General features: G+C 35.0%; 1 protein-coding gene across 13 annotated transcripts in view; it reads right to left on the bottom strand.

The window, feature by feature from the left end:
* SAXO6 (stabilizer of axonemal microtubules 6) overlaps positions 1-15,904 on the bottom strand; it is a 104,235-nt gene that overhangs the window by 25,551 nt on the left and 62,780 nt on the right. For 3 of the 13 annotated variants that reach the window (XM_034403347.3, XM_034403352.3, XM_034403351.3), the window contains exons 1-7: positions 11,984-12,433; positions 7,867-7,981; positions 7,041-7,405; positions 5,345-5,479; positions 4,695-4,871; positions 2,035-2,153; positions 1,191-1,290 (exon numbers count right to left, since the gene is read on the bottom strand). In XM_034403347.3, the coding sequence (XP_034259238.2) occupies positions 1,191-1,290; positions 2,035-2,153; positions 4,695-4,871; positions 5,345-5,479; positions 7,041-7,405; positions 7,867-7,981; positions 11,984-12,031 (1,059 nt within the window). In that variant the 5' untranslated portion in view covers positions 12,032-12,433. Of the gene's footprint in view, positions 1-1,190; positions 1,291-2,034; positions 2,154-4,694; positions 4,872-5,344; positions 5,480-7,040; positions 7,406-7,866; positions 7,982-11,983; positions 12,637-12,914; positions 13,044-15,904 lie in introns of those variants that run through there. The other 10 variants (XM_034403355.3, XM_087873152.1, XM_034403357.3 and 7 more) reach the window with 6 other exon arrangements.

Genomic DNA, 15,904 nt, shown 5'->3' with positions numbered 1-15,904 from the left:
TATTTATTGAAAAGGTTAGAAAGTCTTGAACACTGGGAACAAGCAACAAATGCACACTGCTATAGAACCTGCTAGAAAGCTTGAATTCTGAGGGCTGTTAATTATCATTCTGTTCTTTACTGTCTTTACTGTCCAGTTATTTCACTGTCCGCTTATTTCTTCCGCTCACTTTTTTTTAGTGGAAAAAGAGAGAGCGGTGTGATGGCCTGTTGGTGAATACACTCACCTCTCACTCTGAAGGTTTAGAGTTCAATCCTAGATAGCAGATTTTTCTCTCCTTAATTAATTCTTAATATTCAATTAATGTGAATTTATTTTTTATCCGATAATGCCCTTTTTGTAATATAGTTTTTACATAAGGGGAGATCTTCGGAAATCGTTCAGCTGAAATAATTAACTCTAGGATGACAGGTTAGAAAATATCAGCATCACATAGGATCTTTCTGTTTAAATATTTATTATCTTGTCTTCTTTTTAGATCAAAATTATCTTTTTTTCATAAATACAAACCCCATCAATAAATCAGTTGATGAGAAAAATTTCAGAGAACTTGCAAGAGACAGTAGTTTTATTCAGATTGCTCTAAAAGCTAATTATTTCCTCTATCCAATAACAAAGCAGAATGCCAAAGTTTAGGCACATAAAAAATGATTAAAGAGATGTAACACATGAAACTAATCTCTATTTTAGTCTTCTTGATTACAGAAATCCAGTTCGAACTAATTCAGGAAACCCTCTGTAACTTTTAATGGACAAATATTTGAAAACAAAATTGCCTATTCAGTGATTGAGTCTTGTTCTCTGTGCAGATACATGAAAAGTAAAATAAAATCAACAAAATTACAAAAGCACATTTACCAATCAAAATTGAGTGAAGAGAGTTACCTTGTAACATTAGACTTCAAATCAAATGAGGGAGATATAATTATAGTAGAAAACGAATTATTGAAAGAGTGGGTGCACAAAGAAAGCCATTTCTGAGAAACAAGAGCAGAGATCCAAAATAGCAGCTGATTAAATACAATACTTAAGTTCTACCATGTTCAGTAATAACGTTTTATTCTACATTTTTCTGCCGTATAATACTATTTATAAAATATACAATACCATGTATTAAAAGGACAACTTTCAAAAGATGAAGCAATATCAAAACTTTCAAATGAATTCCTTGGAAATAATCATATACTCACTTGATAAGGTATATTTTTTCTGACATGGACCCAGGCTCCTTGTTTATAGATGTACTGACTAGGAGACAAGAATTTTGATCTATATTCTGTATTCATTTTCCTAGAAAAACATAGTTGAAAGTAAGAAGAATTAAATATTACTTTGTAATTGTGTAGGGAAATAAGAATGCTAAATATCCTAGGAAGTATCAAATAGCTTTTCACTGAAAGTATTATATAAAAATAGAAATATTTGAATTTTGTGAAGATGAAAAATTATATGGGGGATGGAGGGGTTCAGGTTTTATAAAAAAGGGGATTTTGATGGGATTATATTCTGTGGAAGTCAGGGGGGGAGGGGAGGGTTAGGGGGGGTTGGGAGGGTTAGGTTGGGGAGTTTGGGGTGGGTTGGGGGGGAAATGGGGTGAAAATGTAATTGTAAAACTTTTGCAATAAAAAAAAAGAATGCTAAATATCAAAGTAATACAGAGAATAAAATAGAAATTCAGCAAACATTTGTGTGGGAAGAGTGTGTCTTTGACAAAAATTAATTTTTCAAGAGAGATATAAAGGTCTCAAGAAAACCAGATTTTTGGCCAGCACCAGAACCACTACATTAAACTGGGTTTTTATTTCACTGAACAGAATAAACTTAAAGAGAGATAAACTAAGAGACGAATCAGGAAATCTCCAAATCCTCCATGGGTTCATATGGGGACATTAAGCAATCCCTATTTCTTAAACACAAGGAAGAAGGGAAACATAACAAAACATTCCTTCTATTCATTTTCAAAGTTGACTATATTTAAACAACTATGTGTAGTTAAAAGAGAATTCAAGGCATTTTATATTTTGATATGCTTACTTAGAATGTCTATGTAAACACAGCAACTTCTGGTTTTGTTTTTCTTCTTTCTGCTTTGTTTCTAATTCATTTTGATTTGAATCTTCTGGTGTCTTTGAAGTGGTTTTATTTTTTTCATTCTAAATTTTTAAAAAAATATATTTTATTGTTGATTGTATAAATTATAACATTAAAATATATAACTATATTTATTAAACATCTAACTTCTAAATGCAATGATTAATCTTAATTTTATGAAGTATATAAATATTTTAAAATGTTTCCAATAGAACACTTAGTGATTATAGTTCTTAGTATGATATTCGTGAACTTCAGAAACTCAATAATTGTCAGAAATAATTTGAATATACTATGCTGCTGGGAAAATGTATATTCATTTGATTGAAATGAAATGATCAGGAAATAGGAGTAGAAATAAATAGACATAAATAGAAATCATTAAGCACATGTTTTTCATATTACAACACTTGTTTAGTGACCATTCAATGTTACAATGGCACTGAAAAAAGTGACTGTTTTTCACACTTACTCACATTTTTATTTACTTCATTGCCTTTTAGGTTACTTAAGATATTATTCCCAATATTCTAGATCTAACAAATTTGAGTGTTTTTATTCATATATTCATGCCAAATCATCTATCATTATCTGTAAATATCTTTCATACCATGCTTTTAATTTTGACTTGATGGAATGAAGATTTAATTTATATATGTGGGTCTAATATATATATGAGGGTCACTTCCCCGCTGCCCTGAAAGAGGCGGTGGTGAGGCCTCTCCTCAAGAAGCCGTCCCTGGACCCAGCAATATTGGTTAACTATCGTCCTGTCTCCAACCTTCGCTTCATTGCGAAGGTTGTTGAGAGTGTGGTCGCGCAACAGTTTCCACAATTCCTGGAGGAAACATCCTATCTAGATCCGTTCCAGTCGGGTTTCAGGTCTGGGCACAGCACGGAAACGGCATTGGTCGCGTTGGCGGATGATCTCTGGAGGGCTCGGGACAGGGGTTACTCCTCTGTTCTGGTCCTATTAGATCTCTCAGCGGCTTTTGATACCATCGACCATGGTATCATGCTGCACCGGCTGGAAGAGTTGGGGGTGGGAGGCACCGTGTTGCGGTGGTTCTCCTCCTTTCTCTCCGACCGGTCGCAGTTTGTGTTGGCAGGGGGGCAGAGGTCGACCTCGAGGCCTCTCATTTGTGGAGTGCCGCAGGGATCGGTCCTCTCGCCCCTTCTGTTCAACATTTATGTGAAGCCGCTGGGCGAGATCATCCGTGGCTTTGGGGTGAGATACCACCAGTACGCTGATGACACCCAGCTGTACATTTCCACCCCAGGCCACCCCAACGATGCCCTTGAAGTGATGTCCCAGTGCCTGGAGGCTGTGCGGATCTGGATGGGGAGGAACAGGCTCAGGCTCAACCCTTCCAAGACTGAGTGGCTGTGGCTCCCGGCATCCCGATATAGTCAGTTGACTCCATCACTGACTATTGGGGGCGAGTCTTTGGCCCCCACTGAAAGGGCTCGCAATCTGGGAGTCCTCCTGGATAGGCAGCTGTCTTTGGAGGAACATCTGACGGCTGTTACCAGGGGGACCTTTTATCAGGTTCGCCTGATTCGCCAGTTGCGGCCCTTTCTTGATCGGGATTCCTTGTGCACAGTCACTCACGCCCTCGTCACCTCTCGCCTTGACTACTGCAACGCTCTCTACATGGGGCTCCCCTTGAAGAGCACCCGGAGGCTCCAGCTGGTCCAGAATGCAGCAGCGCGGGTAGTGATGGGAGCAACATGGCGCTCCCATGTAACACCGCTCCTGCGCGAGCTGCACTGGCTCCCGGTGGTCTTCCGGGTGCGCTTCAAGGTGTTGGTTATCACCTTTAAAGCGCTCCATGGCATAGGGCCAAGCTATCTCCGAGACCGCCTGCTGCTACCGACGACCTCCCACCGACCCGTGCGCTCCCACAGAGAGGGCCTCCTCAGGGTGCCATCAGCCAAACAATGTAGGCTGGTGGCCCCCAGGGGGAGGGCCTTCTCTGTGGGGGCTCCTACCCTCTGGAATCAGTTGCCCCCGGAGATAAGAAGAATCCAGGACCTCAATGCCTTCCGTCGTTCCCTGAAAACCCATCTTTTTCAACAAGCCGGGTTGGCCTAAGAAGAAATTTTTAAAATTTTAAAATTTTTAAATTCTTTTAATTAGTCTGTGATTCTTAACTTTTGGGCCAAAATTTATATATATTTTTAAATGTTTTAATATTTGTATCCTATGTTTTTTATCTTGGCTGTACACCGCCCTGAGTCCTCAGGGAGAAGGGCGGTATATAAATTGGAAATTAAATTAAATTAAATTAAATTAAATATATATTTTGAATATATTTAAATATATTTTGAAATGTTTGAATTAATATTTAACATTTTAATGAATGAATAAGACCAAAAAAATATCAAGAACTTAAAAAAAAATCTATGTGATATTTTTAAAAAATCTTTTAAAATATGCATCACTTCTTTATATATTGCAATCACCAGGACAAGAACATGAAATCAATCAACCAAATTAGACATTCTAAGTATAGAAATTGCTAATTGAAAAGCATAATGCTTTTTAATTTATTATCTATTAAAGCATAATGCTTTAATAGATAATAAATCAAGTATAATACCTTTTCTCCAGAGGAGATTTCTACTAATTCGGATCTAGGACATTCACTCTCTTCCAGAAAGCATTGTTTCAGTTGTTTTACAGGGGGTGAAGGTTTGAAATTCCTTTCATATTCAGTTTCAGGAATAATAACAGGAGACTTAAATGGAGGAATGGATTGACTTGATCTGTGAATAAACTTTGGTTTATAAAATACATTATTTTTTTTATAAAGCTAAGTAACTTTGCCACTGAAATTAAAGAGATGTTTAATCTCTACTACATTACTGCACAGCAGAAAAGTCTTAATCAGTTGATAGGGAACGATCCAGCCATTTAGTTACAGGCAATACTACTCAAAATACAACTGTATATACCTGAGAAGTCAGCTAATAAAATCAATTATACAGTATTTGGAACAAAATGGAGCATTTCACATGCAATGTAATACATCAAAAATGCAATACAACAAAACAATAACTGAAAAAAGCCCCAATGAAGATATTTTCCTGCATAGTAAATCTGCACTGAACAAGAATCACAAAATTATTTTATTAAGACTTTAGTCTACCTACAAAGGAACTCTGGAAAAAGCCTTATTTTCAAATTAAGATTTATAAAGTTGTGCAAAACTTTTCAAAAATGAAAACACTTCTTAAAATATTTAGTTACCTGATCTGCTGCAAGGACTGGAGAAAGCTTCTGTGGGGTTTTCCAAACAAACTCTCTTTGATACTCAGAACTTCTAGGGAAGCTTCTTGATCGTGAAATATTCATGCCTGCTCTCCTCTGTAGAACTCTATTGAGCTGACAACCGATATTAATAATAATAATAATAATAATAATAATAATTTCATTTCTATACCGCCCTTCTCCCGAAGGACTCAGGGCGGTGTACAGCCTATTTAAAAACACAGACAAAACAATGATATAAAATTTAAAATAATTAAATAAGTGGCTCAAATTTAAAACCCCAATAAATTTAAATACCCCAATTTAAAACTATTGTGTTGATAGTCCGGCCTGGCGGAACAACAGGGTCTTCAATGCGCAGCGAAACACCCGGAGGTCGGAGATCTCTGAATAATAATATATTCAGAATGTCATATCTTTTTGTGGTCTAGTATCAGAAGTTTTTATCATCATTAATACTAAGATGGACTATGCTGATAAAAGAAAAGTATGTTATGACATTCTACAAGCTTGCTTATACACAAACATGGAAACATACTTTTTACATTTAAACCCTGTTCCTGTTACCATTACTGGTTAAAACTGCCTTTGATTTAACATGACAGAAGCATTGGGAATATTTAGGCTTTCATATAAAGTCAGTGGCAATTTATTTACTTGAATAATGAAACAATATGCCTGTACAGGTAATCCTCGACTTACAACAGTTCATTTAGTGACTGTACAAAGTTACAATGGCATTTAAAAAGTTACCTATGACCATTTTTCATATTTATGACTGTTACAGCTTTCCCATGGTCACGTGATTTACATTCGGATGCTTGTCAACCGACTCACATTTATGACGTTTGCAGTGTCCTGGAGTCATGTGATTACCTTTTGCAACCTTCTGACAAGCCAAGTCAATGGGGAAGCCAAATTCACTTAACAACTGTGTTACTAACCTAACAACTGTATTACTAACTTAACAACTGCAGTGATTCACTTAACAAATGGCAAGAAAAGTCGTAAAATGGGGCAAAACTCACTTAACAAATTTCTCACTTAGAAACATACATTTTGGGGTCAACTGTGGTCATAAGTTGAGGACTACCTGTAAACAATTATTTTAACATTGTGTCGACATTAGCTTTCTTGACTACTTCTTTTCTATTATGTTTTTCCTTTTGGCTAATTTATATTACTTATACAGGAGTTTAGGGAAAATCTATTAAATCTGTATGATTAAATTCTTAGTAAAAAATTGCAGGACATTACAATTTTCTTCATATTTCTTCCTTGAATTTTCTTTTATGTTATTTATAATTCTTTAATCTCGTATTTTTTATATTGACCCTCTTTCTATAAACATTATTCCCTTCTTTTTCCAAGCCCTCAAGGGGATTGTTTGCTCTATCCTTTCTTAGAATCCAAAGATTCTTGCACCTCTCCTAGCGTAATGATTACTTTTCCTAAACTGAGCATTATTCAGATATGTAGACTCTGATTTCCAGAACTTTCAGCAATTGCCATTCTAGCAATTTTCCATTGTGGAAAATTCTGCAAATTAAAATTCAAGAATATGGAATGCACCCAGGCAGGAAAGTTTGTATTGTCCATATTAATAAAGTTACAATAAATTATTTCTGAGCTTTAACTCACAACATCAAATCAAACTTTTTTTTGTACTTCCTACCCCATGATCTGTTTTTCCTAATTCTTTTTTGGTAGCTGCTAATATTTTATTTTCATGCACTGGAGTTTGGGGCACTGACTTCTTGCTTTTTCTAAGTGCTTCAGTTGATTCAGGTCCAGATCCTGCAGAGTTGAGATGCAGTTTTTCAGGAAGCCTAGGTGAATCCGATGTCTCAATTGAGTCCTTATTCAGTTCAACATCCTTGCTGTCGGTTTTGTGCAATTTGACTGGTTCACTGACTTCCAATTCTGATAACACATCTTTCTCCAAGCCATTACCTCCATTCCATTGAAAAGATTTTGAAATTTGCGTGTCATAATAAGGCACTCTTCTCTTGGAAATAAAATTTGGTTCTCTTGTGATCCCTGTAATACATGTAATATCAAATACTCTGAAAATTCTGAAAAAGAACACGAGCACCACTCTATTTCTTTTGCAGAAGAAAAAAAATATATAAATAAACATTTCATCAAAGAAATGCTTCTTTTAGTTTGGATAACACCTAGTAGTATATTAACCTTCAGTCTTACTTTTCATTGCCAAATACACATCAAACAATGAATAATAATTAACTATTTTGACCAAATATCTAAGTATATTCTCTTTCAGTCTTAACCAAGTTAATTTAGTATCTAACATTGTTGTGTTTTAATGGTATCCAATGGTATTTAATGGTATCATGAATCCAAACTATGAAACTGTGTTTACCCCAATGCATGATAAAATTTATTTTATGAAATCTAGATAATTAGTATGTAGAAAGCAGTAACTATTACAAGTGTTTTTTATACAAGAAATACATCACAAAGTATTTAATTTGTCTTACCAAACTCATCTGATCGAAGGCCAGCCCATCGGCACTTTTGTTCATGTGTAGAACTGCAGAGTCTAGGCTGTTCTGACGGCTTCCATTTGAAATTTCTTTTGTACTCACTTAAACCCTACAATAATATAAAATGCGAAATAGTAATTTTATGCCTTATTTCTTCCAAACTCATTAAGTCACAACCTGGCAGAATTGATGTAAGCATTTTTAATTTATATCAAAGGTCAAATAATCTTTCATAACAGTAAAAAATAAAGACAAAAAGATTTCGCCAACAAGCTTTCCTATTTATATGATTTGATTCTACCTGAATACACTTTTGCATAAACGTGGTTACATTCACATTTGTAATATGCCTATCTTATTTCCTTAAGTATTTTATTATGTATATGCAGTTCCTTCAGATAGTAAAATTTACTTTAGTATTAATAGGAAATGCCTTGTAGAAAGGAAACAAAACTTATTAAATTTCTACTTCAGATAACTTAACCATCAGAATCTAACTTCACATCATGTTTGAAATTATATAGGTACTCCTTGATTTACAATCACAATTGGGACCAGAATTTCTGTCATTGTCACTAGTCATAAGTTGAGTTGACCTGATTTTAGGACAATATTACACAATCATTAAGCGAATCATCAAGGTTATTAAGTGAATCATGTCATCATTAATCAAATCCAGTTACCCCCGTGGTCATTTTTGCCAAAAATTGGCAAAAAATGGTTGCAAATTGTGACAATGATTGCAGGATGCTGAAATTGATTATAAATGAAATCCTGTTGCTAAGTGTTCAAGTTGCAATCACAAGACAATAGAAGTAGAGAGATGGTCATAAATGCAAAGTACAGGTCATAAGTCACTTCGTCTGGGGCTGCTGTTATTTCAAAGGGTTGATAAAACAATCATATGTTGAGATTTTTTTAAAGCAACTAGCTTTCTTTAAAGATTCTGGATGGGTAAGTGCTTTTGTTATAACTGTTCTGTTAATTTACAATTAAAGGGTATTATAAACATTAGATAAGTTATTATTTAATAATTAAGGGCTATAATACATATTAGAACAAAAAATCGATCTACATCATCACATATAATGTTCTATATGGCACATTATCTGTCAGAAGCCCTGTCTTTGCAAGTGTAGCAATTTGCTTACAGATGGGAATATTACTCTTAATAACATGATGCTGCACTTATAACTTAAACTTCACAGTGAGGTTAGCAACTGTAAATATGGTATATATTTTGTCCAGTTTATAAGGTGGCATTAACCTCATTGTGGAAATAGACTGAAGCTGGTTAATTTTTTCCAAGACTTAAACTTAATTTTAAAAGCAGTTTGAAATTCTGTTCAACTACTGAGCAAAAAATATTTTCATGTCATGAAGTATTTTTTGCACATAATAGGTAATTTCATCTGCAGGATTCCACATATTAATAAAGAGAGACCATTAGAAGTGTTTCATTCCACATCTAATAGTTAGGTACTCTTTTATGAAATACTATACAAGATATCTGGGCAGTGAGCAAGCCAATCTCCTATTTGGTTTTCCTTATTATTTTCTTACTTCCCCTCTCTTTTACTTAACAATTAACTGCTCTCAAATTTCCTATATTGGAAGCCAATGATAAAGCTCAGGTTTTATAATTCACAAATTCAGATATAACATTATGCTCTTTAATTAACAATCCATAATTTTTAAGAATACTTCACGAGATCTTTTCCATAGGTGGTTTAATATTCCATATTACTATTCTTTAAATAATATTTTACTACTTACAAGAGAATAAAAGTTAATAGTGAGCAAAACTGTATTAAACAGAGGGAGGGAGGGAATATTGTATTTCTATACAGGATATAAAGTGGCTTTCCTTTCTTTCATAACTTAATAGGTTTCAATGCTTAATTGGTTACACAAGAAAAATGTGGATTAATGCTCTACTCCTGACCATTCATCTCCATTGAATAAAAGATTGAAACAAATGGAATGATAACACAGATATTGGCTTTTCTTTTTGTATTTATAAAGAACTGTATAGGTTTAGGGCTGGGTTAGGATAATTACAAGACAGCAGGGTGGATAAAAATCAATGATTTTTTTTAAAAAAATCAAAAAAATCAGATTTTTTTAATTTAAATCGGATTTTTTTGATTTAAGTCAATTTTTTTGATTTTTATCGAATTTATTTTAATAAAAAACTTTTGGAATAAAAATCTATCGTGAGATAGTTTTCTATTTAAGATACATAAATAATTTAGTTTATTCAGCATGAAATGGAGCTTAGTTATGTAGCATGAGGCTGTATATTCTGCAACACTGGGACTATCGGTGAGTCAACAGTGGGTCAAAGGAGTAGCAGAGATGACAGTTGCTCTTTAAAAATTATGATTTAAATCGAGTTGATTTAAATCAAGCCTTTTTACTAGTGATTTAAATCATGATTTAAATTGTGATTTAAATCAACTCGATTTAAATCAAATCCACCCTGCAAGACAGTACACCAAACTGAAAGAATATAACTTGAACTATTAAAGAAAATTAAAATCCAAATCTCCAAGATCCAAATTCTGGGATGGTATTTTTGAAAGAAGCTGTTTTTGAAGGACTACAGACTGTTTCTAGAGGTGAGTAGTATTTCAAGGTTGCAAAGTCTCAACTTTTAAATATTTCATTCCAAAGCCATTCCAAACTTATCAGTTGTATTCCAGTATTCAAATAGACTATTCCAAGTGTGAAATTAGGGTTGGAGAGGTCTGTTTAGATGTCAGATCACTTCTTATAAAGTCGGAATGAACTTCTAATGAGGCTGAGAAACAGTATTTGGATTCAGTACAGATAACCCTCACTTACTGATTGCCTTGTTTAACAACAGTTTTACTTTACCAGTATTAAAAAGATCCAGCCTTGTGGCCAGTCTTTGCATTTACAACTGTCACATCCCACATTCATGTGATCATCATTTGGGCACTTCGCAATCAGCATGCATTTATAACTATTAGTATTCTGTAGTCATGCAATTACCATTTTGCATGTTTCCCAACAGGGCTTGCAACATGCAGTTAATAGAGAAGCAAACCACAGTCACATGATGTCTTGTTTAATTAGTATGATTTTAGGATGGTTATTAAACATTGATTCGCTTACTGACCAAATGGGAAATGACATCATAAGTCTGTCAGAAGTCATATGATTTTCTGCTTAACAACAAAGTTGCTGGATCCAATTGTCATTGCTAAATGAGGACTATCTGTATGCTTCAACCTCTATGTTTTATACACCTACTGTCATGGGTAAAATTCTACTGTGTTAGAATAAATCTGAAACCTGCCTATTTTACACATGTTGTATCTGCAGAGCAAATAAAAATAGATCAATACAAGCAGGAAAAAATAAATTAAAAGGCACAAAATGTTTGTATAAGCTATGTGCAAGTGCCATGTAATTTTTATTGCTTGTTAAAGTGTTAACAAAATTAATATTCATATATATTTCAAATGCCTTGAAAATTATGTGTCTACTTTTTCTTAAAAGCCACTCAGCTTTCTCTTTATTTCACACTTCAGTGGCTTCGTAAATTAGCTTTTGTCTGAACTACTGCAAACTGAATTATGTATTTTTTTATCTTTACCACTCACAATGGTTACACTGTCATCCTTATTTCCAAAAACTTAGGACATCATGTCATGCTCAATTCACCACCTCTCTAAACTCAAAGCAAAGAATCCAAATAGCACTTCTCACAGCTCAACTCACCTCATCCCATAAATATCCAAGGGCTTTTCTGCTATATTCTTGGGCTGTTCCAATTCATTTCAGTAACATTTACACTGGGATAGACCATAATATATCACGCCCAAGATGCAAAGATAATCGTCTTCTATTCTAAATGGTACAATTGATTCTAACCTTGCCTTTACCTAACATTCCCACCTTTTCCTCTGGCAGGCGCTAACGATGTTAAATGTATTATAGGCATTAGACTAATTTATTATTATACTACAATTCTTTCCATTTGAGCCCAAGCAGAGCAGACAATGGAGTTTCCCGTCGTCGAACAGCTTTTAATATCTGAATAAGGACCGTGAATAAGGAGAGACCCAGCCTTAAGACTTACCACTGATCCTAGTTTCCCATGCCAGCTCATTCCCGTTGGTAACCACATGCTAACTAACTCAGAGCTCACTGCCTATCCTGGGCCCACTTAGGCTGGGCTTGGCGAAGGGTCAGCGAGACAACCATCAGCCGCCGACCCGGATTATTTGCTGGTGGAGAGGGAACAAACCCCTAAAGCGACGACAATGGGCGCTTCTCTTGAAACGACCAATAACGCAACGGCCAATACCAAGTACAGGCGAGGGGAGGAGAGAAGAGATAAAGAACGGAAGCCGAGGGCTTGTTCTAGTTTTAAGTTTCTGAGCAAGAGGGGAGAAGCCTCTCGCTGAGGACACGACGGCAGCCCGCTCTCACCTTCCAGCGTACAGGCATGACTCTTCGCTTGGCTGGAACGAGACGTGGCCAGCGAAAACGTGCAAGTCTTCTACGGGGAGAAAAGAGGGCGGTTGCTGTGGAAGCAGAGAAGGACGCAACAGCCGTAAACACCGGCGTTTCCTTGACAAAAAGCCCCGCGGCCTACTTGGCTCCGGGCCTCGGACGCCTGCGCGAGAAGCCTCCAATCAAAGCCTGCACGGGGGTTTGCCTTTGCCGCCCCTCTGGCTCTGCCCTTTCCAACTGCCGGCGGGTCTCCCGAGCGGGAGCGCCTTCTTTGCTAGCGGAGGAAAGGGGTGGGGGCGGGGTTGTTAATGTTGATCTCTCGGAGAGATCTCTATAATCGTCTTTTATTCGTCCTCTAGGTGGTTGTAACCGCTGTAGGATAAGGTGGGTTTATGTTTATATTCAGATAAGCGTCCAAATAAATAATGAATGGGGAAGGCCTTACGATATTTATTTCCCCCCCCCCATCAGATTGTTGAGATAAAATGAGGCAGAGATGAGCCTCCGGGTGCTTTAATGTGTATTTAATACCGCTTCCCTTCCACGTTGCTTACTTGTAAACGGAAAGAGATGCGAGTGAGGATTAGCAAATATCTCTTGAGGCAAAGGAGGATTTGTAGAATTGGAAAGGAGGACGAATGGAGGTAAAGCCAGGACACGCCAACTGCTTAATCTCTTGGCATCTGCAACAAAAATTACATTTAAAACAAAAAAAAATGTATTTAAGCTTATATGTATATAAAATCACTTTTTCCAGAAAACAGAGGTTTTTTTACAGCTGAATCTTTCCAATATATTTTTATTTTCAAGAACATGCTAGTAATAGTAAAGAATTCAGATATGAAAGGTTTAGGTTGGAAGAAACAAGGCGCTGGAATCAGGAAATAATGTAAATCTAGGCTGTGAGTCTCAATAGACAAGGAAAAGAAACAATTTACAAGGGCACATACATAAATGTTTAATGGCTACTGTTGTTAAAACAATCCAAAATAATACCAGACAATATTTGATTTTAAAGCTGTCAGGGGAGGGAGAATATACCCTCCTGTCTGATAAGCCTTTCAGATGTCAAGTCTATACAGGTAGTCCTCAATTTACAACAATTAGTTTAGCGACCAAAGTTACAACAGCACTGGAAAAAGTGAATTATGACCAGTTTTCATACTTGACAGTTGCAACAGCCCCATGGTCACATGATAAAAATTCAGACTCTTGGCAACTGGCATGTATTTATGATGATTGTGGTGTCCCGGGGTCAGGTTATCACCTTTTGCAACGTTCTGACAAAGTCAATGGAGAAGTCAGATTCACTTAACAATGTAACTGCAATTATTCATTTAACAACTGTCAGAAGAATAATTTGAGGTTCCAACTAGAGCCAGGGTTGTGCAAGAATAAATAAAAATGAAATCTGACTTAGTAATGGAAATTTTGTCCTCAATTGTGATTGTAAGTCCATGTACAACTTCTGAGAGGCAAATACAAATATAGCTTTTATTTGTGCATTCTTATTTAAAGGTAACTTAAGCTGTTTTATTTAAATACCACTTTAGTTTCAAATTGCTCAAACTTCATGTAGTTTATCTGTACAAAATCATATGACATAAATGGTTGCCAAATGGTAGATATGTTCTTATGATACACCAAGCCTCAAGCTGTCCAATTAAATTTTAGCTTAACATATTGTGGGAACTAACCCATGTTTTTAATGTATGGTTCGGTTTGTAACAGAAAATCAAACTGATTTGTGAAAACTCTAGTTAAATTAATCCTGGGAAAGAGTCCTGTAAACATAGCCTGTTGCCTGATCCTCTTCATATTTCCTCACAAGTTTGTCTCATCAGTTAAAAGGAATTTAAATCTAGGCATCAAAAGCATAGGACTAAATTCCAACTAGGAACAAATATTCAAAAAGAGTAAAATATATTATACATTTTAGTCAATTCTGGTGACTTCCTTTCAGCATATTCTTTTAGAAGCCATAATCTCATTTTTAATAAGAGAGGTTAAATTTACTATACAGTAACATTCTGTAGAGAAGAGCTGTTAGTTGGCTGTATTTCAAATTACTCAGCAGATGTAAAATTGAGCAGAAAATAGCTGGTGTGCCACTTACTATGCTAATGATTACTTTTGGAATTGTGCAAAATAGCAGCTGTTCTTTAAGAATATATGCAATTTGTAGATGTAAGCATGCAATCATTGCTGTGGCCAGAGGCACAGGTTATTAAATTGCATTATTGCACAGCCCTGCATGTTCTTCTTTATGTAATAACAAAATGTCTTATAATGAAATTATATTGTTGAAAATGTCAAATTTAAACAAAATAAAATGATCCAAGGTTACCAAAATATGGGTCTGTGTATTAATAGATGTTAGTAATATGTACAGTTTTTGGTTTATGTATATGAAATCATTGTAATAAAAGGGAAAGGGAAAATACCATGAAATAATGTATTAACTATCTATACACTACTAAAATTTTCTTTCCTGTAACTTTTAATTGAGTAAAATGGTGTATCAATAGGGCAAAATGTTTTTTTAATCATATTTTTTATAGACAAACATACAATACATGATTCAGTGTATCATCTGCATACATCTTTTGTGTCTTCTTCTTCTTCTTCTTCTTCCTCCTATATTGATCATTTCTTGGTATTATCCATTCATTTAGTGTAACATTCTCCCCACCCTTTCTTCTTCCCTTGTTTCATTACAACCTTGCCCATATATATATATATATATATATATATATATATATATATATATATATATATATCTTCTCTAACCAATGGTAAAATTGTCCCCATATCTTAAAATATTCCAATTCCTCTCTTTAATTATCAAAGTCAATCTATTCATTTCTGCATAATCCAATATTTTCTTAATTACTTCCCCCTCTGAAGGGATTTTCTCTGCTTTTCATCTTTGCGCAAATACTATCCTCGCTGCAGTTATTACATGTATAATCAAATATGTGTTTTCTTTACTAATTTTCTCTGGTAGGATACCCAATAGGAACAGTTCAGGTTTTAAATCTATATGTTGTAGCATTTCTTCTAACCATAATTTAATTTTAATCCAATAATTTATGGCTTCTGGATATGTCCACCACATATGATAATACAATCCTGGTATCTGATGGCATTTCCAACATTTAGCTGATTTGTCTTTAAACATTTTAGGGCAAAATGTTTTGAACCAAGATAACATCAAATTGACTAATATAAAAATGCATTCAAAATCCAGGATTCATGACTCCTCTGGAATTGAAATTTGGCAAATTTTATAACAATGTTATGACATAAAAATTATCATAAAACAATTTATAATACAAAATATAAAACATTTCCCATGCTGATGTTTCAATATGGGCTATTTTCAAGGCAAATACATATCTGAATGTATTCCAACTTTTCCAGTGAAATAATTCACTAGAAACTGTCTCATTGTTGAAGGAAATTAGCTAAGAAACAACTCTGAAAGGATGATCCAATGAGTCATCGGCTGTATAGTTCTCTAATATAACTTTATATAACTATA

Source organism: Pantherophis guttatus, chromosome 7 (genome assembly GCF_059756535.1).
Source record: "Pantherophis guttatus breed Tessera chromosome 7, ASM5975653v1, whole genome shotgun sequence".
Taxonomy (NCBI): Eukaryota; Metazoa; Chordata; class Lepidosauria; order Squamata; family Colubridae; genus Pantherophis; species Pantherophis guttatus.
Note: the sequence above shows the minus strand (reverse complement) of the source record. Positions and strands in the feature narration are given on the sequence as shown.